Consider the following 9,394-nt stretch of genomic DNA (forward strand, 5'->3'; position numbering starts at 1 on the left):
TGGAGCAGCGGACTAGATGTTTCAACAAAAGATCCAAGCGTTAACGAAAGAACTGGTGATCAATCTGACAACACTATCAAATAGGATCAACCATCTCCGTGTTGAACTTGATTTTCCGTGCTTTCGATAAATTTTGTTGGATCATATGCGGAAGGTTTCTACTGTTCCAAAACGGAAGAATGTGAACATATACTTGCTTGGAAGCATGAAAAGGATGGTTCTTTTAGCACCAAGTGGCCGTTAAACTTGGTATATGCCATAGGACTTATGTACAAACACACAAACATCATGTTTATCAAGTATGATGCTTGTATATATACCTACCTCAACGACGTGGTGCGATGTAAGCACGTGTTAACGTTTGCTCGAATATTTAAGCATAGATCAATGCGTTTATGAAGCATTCTGAGTTTACTAACAATTTAATATTTCATAGTACCTAGATTGGGATAAACAAATACAGTAGGAGCCGTAATTTATGTTACAGATCACATCTTATACTCCAGCAGAGTTATAACTTATTCAAGTAGGAAAAAGAATAATACAAATATTCGTCGACCCCTTCTTATTACAAACACCAAAAATCCCAGGCAAAAGAAAATACAATATAAAAGTAGGCACACGGAACCATAATTCAATAGGTAAATAAAGGCCCGAGGTATTCATCATATCACCGGGTCTCATCCTCGAGATTGCGGAAACCGGAGGTCAAATCGTCGAACAGTTTATTAAATTTAGCAACCAGGGCTTCCTCTCCTTCCCCCGGATCCTCAAATTTCTGAGAACTGCATAAATGCAAGAGACAAAAGCTCGAAATTAACAGCGATACATGAGTTTTTGTACATATATTTACACGTAAAAGCGAAACATTTCGCCCTTGGCCACAAGTAGACTTACACCAAACGATAAAACAAATCTCCTAAGCGATGCTTGATGAGGGTGTAAGTTATCTTTTGTCCATCCATACCAGCTCCTCGCTCCACCGCCTGCATTTGGAATCACATACTATCAACACAAATATCATCACTCACAACGCATAATAGAGCAAAGACCACTCGTAAAATACACAAAAATGAGAAGTTTTAGAGTGAGGATAAGTAAAATAAACGTGCTTGCAAGTTGCTAGTTTTACCTGATTAGCCAGATTGTAGAAATGAATAATGTTGCGCATCATCCAAACTGACTTGTAGAATGGGCAATATTTATCGTATCTGTAGCCAACCAAACATACATATGGCTCAGAAAAGTCAACCATTTGAGAGGAAGACACTAATAAATTTGAAATATATAGGTAAGCACTAACGGAGTAAATGCATTCTGGGCGAGATAGTCCTCCCTCAAGAGTTTTGCAGTTTCCAGGGTAATTTTATCCGATTCAGCTAAAGCATCTTTTCCAACAAGCTGCAAGAAGCAAAACTACTCAGTTAAATTACAATTCCATCACATAAAACTAATATAATTTAAACCGTTAATTTTCTGTTCTTGCATCTAATCGTCACTTCTTGATTGTTTTAATACTACTAATGTAATCAGGGGAATACAGATAATAATCTGTATCAGACATTTGGAGAAAAATAGGAATTGAATGCGGTTGCACAAAAGTATAGGCATCAACATGTTCCCGAAAGACATAGGAAGGATCTAAAGCAGGGAATTCGATTGCAATAGTTGATTGGTATTGCTAAGCAAAACCAAAAGAGCATTCACCGAATGAACATGCATGCTTTAAAAGGTTGTTTTATCCACCGAACTTAGTTCAGAAAAGAAACAAATTCATAATATGGAAAAATCTCATCATGAATTCATGGCATAAACTCAATGAAATACAAGCCTGGTATTTATTACCGGTTGGAATAAGAAATTTGGTCAACACTGAAGGGTGTTCAAACTACGATTTGGTTCGTTTCAGATAAAAATTAGAACCAAACCATATTTATAAGTTTTACGAAATTTCAAACCAAACCAAGAAATTTCTATAACCAACCCAAATCATGAATTTCAGTTTGGTATGGTCTGGTTTGGACGACTTAATTTTAAGTTTAATAGTGAATTAGCATGAAATATTAATATTGTAGTTTGAAAGAAAAATATCAACTGACATTTGAAAGAAGTTGATTGGACATTTTGTTTGGTCGTGAACTAGAATAGTTATAAGTAAAAACCATATTTTAAAATATTTATACAAGTTACAGAATTTTGCGACTTATAGAAAAACCTAAATTTTTAGAGTTTTAGTTATGTTTATTTGGGATCAAATCTGCAATAAATAAATTCTCAATGTAATTGATTGTTATAAAGCTCACTAATAACAAAATACAAACTAAAAATCAAATATATATCTATATCTAAGAAAAATCACAATAAATTAACAAAATTTATTACATGACTTTTTATGTTAATGTCAGTGGTTTGGTTTGATTTATTTTTATCCAAAACTTGAATCAAACTAAATTTTACGGTTTGGTTGATTTTGAAACCAATCCAAACAGTTTGGTCCAGTTTCTGAACACCCCTAGTCAACACGTAATACTTATAATGGGGAAGAGCAGAATTAGAGCTTAGAAAAGTAAGGATATGGCCTCGTATGAAAAAGATACAATAATCTCTATTCTAGTAATAGAACACAGAATATGATGGGAATTGCTTCTCACATGTTAACAATTCTTTAGCACTGCACAATAATATTCTCACAGGAGAGTGGAGAAATGTACCAAGTCTTAAAGACTAGCAACTTAGACTGATTACGCCCATCAGAATCATAGAAACAACTAAAAATCATGTTAGATCCACACCCAAAAGCAAAAAATAAAAATAAAATAAAATCAGTGGCATGAAAAAGATCATTCAGAACTAAAAACAACACAAACCTGCACGATTTCATTCAAGTCATCCTCTCTTTGCAGCACTTCACGAGCTTTTGTCCTGATATCGATAAAATCTGGATCAAACTTCTCGTAAAAGGATTCTAAGGCCTGAAAAGTAAAAAAAATCAGCATAGTAAAAAAATCAGGATTTAGGAGCAATCATGCGCAGAGAAACAGGCATTAAACTGCACAATAGTTGATTAATTTAAAAATCATACCCCAGAATACTTAGAATAAGATATAAGCCAGTTTACAGAAGGAAAATGTTTCCTCTGTGCCAATTTTTTGTCTAGACCCCAAAAAACCTGAAACACAGAAACACGTGAGTGTACAGAGTATAGTATGGTTAACATAAAATGAATCTTTATATTACCTGTACAATACTAAGAGTTGCGGATGTAACAGGATCAGAGAAATCTCCTCCCGGAGGAGAAACAGCACCAACAATTGTGACACTTCCTGTTCTTTCAGGTCCACCGAGACATTTAACTTTACCAGCACGTTCATAAAAGGATGCCAAACGCGCAGCCAAATAAGCAGGATATCCACTGTCTGCAGGCATTTCAGCCTGCAAAAAGTAGAAAGGTCAGCACTAGAAAGATTATAACACAACCAAATGCATAACAATCACACAATCCCGTCTCTACACAACTGGAACTTGCTGAAATGAAACGGGACTAATAAATTAAGTTTCTGAATTACTTGCTAGGTCTCCCCTCTATTCTCTTAAAATTGAGGTGACAAGTAATGTGTTCTATGAGGAGAAAACCATGGGAAAAGATGTCTAAAATTGGCTGCGAAGACTATCTTCAAGGAGAAGCACATCTGAACATAAATCACAAAAAGAAGCTTCCAAGTAGGAGTGAGAAAAAGAGGGGCAGGTCTCATATGACTAAACTCAACGTGGGATGCAGACCAGACAAAAAATCCTGCCAAATAATTATTGTGTACGAGAAAGTGTTTCTACTCAATGACCTTAGTGCATTTGAAGTTATGTTCGATTTCCAGTATCCATGATATTCAGAACCACTAAGGTTTGAAATTGGGATTGCTCCTGTAGTCGAGCTAACTGCTATGCATGGATAAAATATCAAATATCCACAATAATCTATAGCGATTGATAAATCATGACCCACAACCAGAGAAGTGATGCTCAAATAAGCAATAATTCAAATCACGCTGAAGCAATCAAAAGGATACGTACCAGACGACCAGAAATTTCACGCAATGCCTCTGCCCATCGAGAAGTTGAATCAGCCATCATACTGACATTGTAGCCCATATCTCTAAAATATTCAGCTATGGTGATTCCTGGGCATTCACAAGTTATTCTTAATAGTAAGCTACAACATTAACAACTTTAATGTCAAAGATAAGAATTAAGTGGTCGCTGAATAAACAATAAAAATTTCTAAACAGGTCCAAGTACAATGTATGTCAAGTGTCAGTCCCTACAGTAGTTTGAAGGGGTTGAGAAGATCAAGATACATAGTTACATACTTGCATATGTATTCCATTCATTATGAACCATAATCGATCAAAAACCTAGAACTAAACAACTTGCATGGATGAATGATGCAGTCAAGTAACTAACAAGAATAGCTAGAATCGACGATACTAAAACTAGAAATGAGGTGACACATAATTCACCCAGATGAAACAGTACTCTAGCTGCAAGTTAGAAATTGGCGCAACTCGAGTAAAAGAAATGATTTTGAGCAGTAATAAAGTTGATACCTCATATATTGAATATTGAATAACACTTCAACGAATAGCCGATCAACCTTAAAAGAAGATTCAGCCACTGGCAGCAAATATTTTGGGGGAGGGTGCTCAATAGAGATTGCAAAACTCACTTCCATTTTACTTTCAAGAAAGGTCATCAATTTCTTCTAGATGAATGTGATAACATACCATCATAAGTATTTTCAAAGGAACAGATGCATCAAGAGCACAAACTGATGGTATATTCAGTTACCTGTGTAAATTGAAGCTTCTCGAGCAGCCACAGGCATATTTGATGTATTAGCTACCAGTGTTGTACGCTTCATGACAGATTCCTCTCGACCATCAGGCAGTGTCATTGTCAATTGTGGGAAATCCATAAGCACCTGTAGTTGTTATCTAGATTAAACCCTTCATGATGCCACAAGAGCCTATTAACAACGTAGTAAACTGTGTACCTCTGCCATTTCATTTCCTCTTTCTCCACAACCAACGTAGACTACAGTGTCGGAGTTAGAATACTGCATTTTATACAAGTGGAAGAAGACAGAAGCAAGTAAGTTTTGCAAGTGCTGAAATTTTAAGCTCGGCAACTTTTTTTTAAAAACAAATGAGATAAATTATGCAAATCAATGAAGTTCACCTTCGAAAGTGCTTGACTAATAACAGTTTTTCCACAGCCAAATGCACCAGGAATGGCACAGGTACCACCAAGTACAGAGGGGAATAGAGCATCAAGAACACGCTGAGTGAACAGAAGTGATAAGTATGTAAAAAAATGTAAAAAAAGTAAACAAAGTTTGAAAAAATATTTAACTAGTAAATTGGTCACCTGTCCAGTCAAGAGAGGAGTATCAGCAGCAAGTTTTGAAGCTACAGGCCTAGGAGTACGCACAGGCCAACTCTGCAATAAGTATGCTTGTTATATTAATTCACACAATAACCCATATTAAAAATATTCCTCGATTGAAAAGGCTTGCCTGAAGCATGGTGAATTTCTTATTTACACCTTGAAACTCGAGCTCAAGGACAGTGTCCTGCAATAAGAGACAACTTAATGCATTAGAATTTGATATATTTTCCTGAAGAAATACAATAGGATTCATATGCGTCTATGGTGTGTTGTTTTGGCAAGGGGCCAACCTTCAATGAATACTGACCAGCAGGTGCAATGTAGGATATCTTTCCCATAGCATCAGGAGGAAGTGCAACATGATGTTGCATCAAACTGTTCTCAAATACAGTCTGCAAAGAGATTATTGCACAAATATATATATAAAAAAAGACTGATAAACTTATCCATAGCATTTTATTAAGAGAATATTCAGTTTCTACAGACAATATTTCTGCCAAACTCACCGCAAATAAGTCACCACCCGTCAAAAGATCTCCCTCTCCTGCCATGAAATACCAGACAATTTATCAAGGGTGCATCAAGAAACAAAAATTCATTTGAGCATCAAAACAATGTTGAATTTAAACAAAAATAGCAAAAAAAGAGAGAGAACAGAGACCTATTTTCTTTGGGTTAAATTCCCAAAGAGTATCTTTGTCAAGTGCAGGGACAGATACACCGCGAGGAATATAAACATCACCAGATTTTATGGCAATTGTTTTCAGAGGCCTCTGCATTGAGTGTTTGACCCCAAGAAAGGAAAAAGGCACCATTAGGCAACATTCACAGACTGAACGATAGAAAAATAGCTGCTATATGACAATGCTTTAACAGTTTCAAATTTTGAAATTGGCAAAAATTTACAAACCTGGATACCATCAAATATATTTCCCAAAATTCCTGGACCCAATTCCACAGATAAAGGCTGTAAAAGGTTTTTGGGTGAAACGTTAGCAAGTTGATAGAAAACTAACAAACACCTCAAAATCTAGGAGTTAATGATGTCATTAGAACCTTGTGTGTACGAAGAACAGGATCATTCACCATTAGTCCAGCTGTTTCTTCATATACTGAAACAAGACAACATACAACCCACAACCCATAATCACACACCATAATTTATTAGTATTTTAAAACCTAGACAAGGAGAAAATGGAGAAGTTGCATTTTCTCCTATCCTTGTTTGACTTGAAGAGTTGTTAGGGGGTTAGCATGGTGTGGTCTATGAGATAACAAAAGAGGGTGCAGTCTTGAAAAAGGTTAAATGCTGCAAAAGAAAACAAAAGCCGCAAAAGCCGATGGAAAGGATAGAATGAAGAAATCAAAACACAAACCTTGAATAGTGGCAGAATCTCCTTCCAATCGAATGATTTCCCCTATAAGCTTGTCATGTCCTACACGAACTAGTTCATACATAGCAGCTCCTCCCATTCCATCAGCAACAACCACAGGTCCAGAAACCTATGGAAAAAGAATAAAGCATAATCCATAAAAAATGTTAGTGTTATTTTACCATGAAAATCTTTGTCAATGTAAAGTGTTAAAACTTTACTGTGATAATGTCATTAGCAAGAAACATATCCCCATTTTCTCATTTATGTGCATCGTAGGCTATAAAAGTAAATCCAGTAGTATCTCTATAACCTATATAAAGTCGCTGCCTCTCTCTAGACAGTCTACCCAACCAGATGTTGAAAACCAATCATACGCACAAAACAAAGTGAGGTCAACACTCTTACAAAATGGAAAGATAATCTAAACAAGTCAGTTTAGGATGGTCACAACTAGGATCACGGATAAGCACCACTAAAGACAGCAACTTTAACTTCCAAAACAAAACAGCAGTAACTCACTCAAAGTAAAATGAACAGAATTACTGCGACGTAACAAACAAACTGAATGAAAATCTTAAGTAACTTGTAGCACGAGCAAAAAAATCATTCCAATTTCCAAATCGACGAATCAACTATCAGAACGATCTGAAGAAAGTCGAAGCAGACTTAAACATGTGTAAAATGAGCTAAACAAAGCGCAATCTCAGCAAGAGGAAGAACCTTCCGAACGTAGCCGTACTCGCTTTCCTTCTCGGCATCCTCGAAGGTTGTCAACTGACCTCCGAACGCATACGGCATATTTCAAACAAAACAGATCGAATCCAAAACCAACCAATCAGCGGTAGAACCAAGTCCGGACTAACGAGATCCGATCGGCGATTCAGCAACCCTACGCGATCCAATCTGAACTCGCACCTCGATCACCGATCGAGAGAAACTACGAGAGAAACGAGAAAAAGGGAACGTGCAGTGATTGGTGCACTTCTGCTAAACAGTGATTGATAGGAGTGGCTTTGTGGTTATTATTACATATATCTATGGGAATAATTTTTCCGATTTATTTTTAATATTATTTATATATAAATATATTTTTTTACAAAAAAATATATTGCTTTCTAGGTCTCATAATTCATAATGGACATATGTTATTACTTAATCAAGTCCTATTATTATGTAATAAATGATATCTTTAATAAAATAAATTAGTTTGTTTATATGTGTATACTATGTTGGACTAAACGTGCTGTAGATAAGAGTAGTACTATTTTTGGGAAGCATACGTCAAGTTGTTTACGTTACATTGTTTTATCTGATTGGCTACTTGAACTATAAAATAAGACGACAGATCTTAATGAGTAAGATGTCTATGCGGATTTGGATCATCTGTTGTGATTGGAAACACAACACCGTGTGTGGTGCACTTTTTACACGAGATGATCAATTGATCATCTGATGGACCTCACATAGTGTCAGATAAATTTGAAAAATTATCGGATATAACAAGAATACCAGATGATCAGCTGATTATCTCGTGTAAAAAGAGCACAACACATGTTCAGCCACAACAGAAGATCCAAATCCATGTCTATGCTCTATGACAAAAAAAAATGATAAGACTATTGAGGTGATATGAGACAACATTAGCATTGATGCACGTTTTTTTTCCCAAATTCATGATCTTAGTATCCCGATCCATTTTCACCTACAACCACTCGTCGTTTAGTGTGAAGCTTCGTGCTTCCACTGAATATAAAAAAATAAAATTACTCATTTTAATTGTTGGCGTAGTAATAATTATTTGATCTTTACAGTATTATTCTAGAGTAAATATCTTTAGAGACGGTCTCAAGAATCTTTATCTGTGAGACCTGGTCAACCCTACCGATATTCACAATAAAAAGTAATACTCTTAGCATATAAATTAATATTTTTTCGTGGATGACCCAAATAAGAAATCCGTCTCACAAAATACGACCCGTGAGACCGTCTCACATAAGTTTTTGTCATTATTCTAAAGTACAAGAACTTGATAACCTAAAAAAAAAACAAATAATTAGATAAACATTTATGTTGAAATACACACAAAAATTTCAAATATATCACATTTTTTCTTGCATTGAATGTATTGTAATCGAACATAAGTCTTTGTGTCATCGGGAAACTTGCTCCAATGAGCCTTGTGGAGAAGATGTTAAGTCAGTTGTAATGATTGATTTTATGTTTTAGTAATTTCAATTAGATTGATGATATAATTTTTGTATTTCAGTGAAGCAGAATAAATTTAATAATCATGTTAATTAATCATAATTTGATTATATTAAAATTATTATTAGAGTTTAATTTAATTGGGTTCGACCAAGTCCCGTCGATAGTTCGAATAAAAACTAGTATAAATTAAATGAGTAAGAATAAATTATTTAGACTTTCATGTTCCGATGCATGTAGAATTTTTGTACACATAGATGTGTGCTAGCTTGTGTTGGTGTGTGCCAAGCATGTGCGTATGTCATCAATAAAAAGTTTCAATAATTCGAGTTTGAGATAACAAAGAAGTCTTGAGGGTTTGAAGTGCCGCA

The 9,394-nt window shown here is 35.3% G+C and overlaps 1 protein-coding gene across 1 annotated transcript; it reads right to left on the reverse strand.

The window, feature by feature from the left end:
- Positions 1-410: 410 nt before the first annotated feature.
- LOC142553691 (V-type proton ATPase catalytic subunit A) lies at positions 411-7,830 on the reverse strand. The gene is made up of 20 exons (XM_075664130.1): positions 7,539-7,830; positions 6,819-6,945; positions 6,499-6,554; positions 6,353-6,409; positions 6,104-6,215; positions 5,949-5,986; positions 5,733-5,834; positions 5,570-5,626; positions 5,422-5,493; positions 5,233-5,334; positions 5,048-5,110; positions 4,843-4,975; positions 4,069-4,175; positions 3,238-3,432; positions 3,083-3,169; positions 2,868-2,972; positions 1,304-1,401; positions 1,133-1,211; positions 898-986; positions 411-785 (listed from the first exon to the last, which is right to left on the reverse strand). Exons 1-20 carry the CDS (start codon positions 7,614-7,616, stop codon positions 671-673), a joined length of 1,872 nt encoding a protein of 623 aa, XP_075520245.1. The 5' UTR covers positions 7,617-7,830; the 3' UTR covers positions 411-670.
- Between the last annotated feature and the right edge of the window lie 1,564 nt (positions 7,831-9,394).

The sequence above is a fragment of the Primulina tabacum genome, chromosome 8, assembly GCF_025594145.1.
Source record: "Primulina tabacum isolate GXHZ01 chromosome 8, ASM2559414v2, whole genome shotgun sequence".
Classification (NCBI taxonomy): Eukaryota; Viridiplantae; Streptophyta; class Magnoliopsida; order Lamiales; family Gesneriaceae; genus Primulina; species Primulina tabacum.

What these genes read in the sequence shown, in the direction of transcription:
- LOC142553691 (XM_075664130.1), bottom strand. Translation starts at nt 7,616, where the DNA reads ATGCCGTATGCGTTCGGAGGTCAGTTGACAACCTTCGAGGATGCCGAG. An exon ending in CTGTTCTTCGTACACACAAG is followed by an intron (nt 6,410 to 6,498) that starts GTTCTAATGACA and finishes AACCTTTTACAG; the next exon opens with CCTTTATCTGTGGAATTGGG. An exon ending in GCCCAGAATGCATTTACTCC is followed by an intron (nt 1,212 to 1,303) that starts GTTAGTGCTTAC and finishes GGTTGGCTACAG; the next exon opens with ATACGATAAATATTGCCCAT.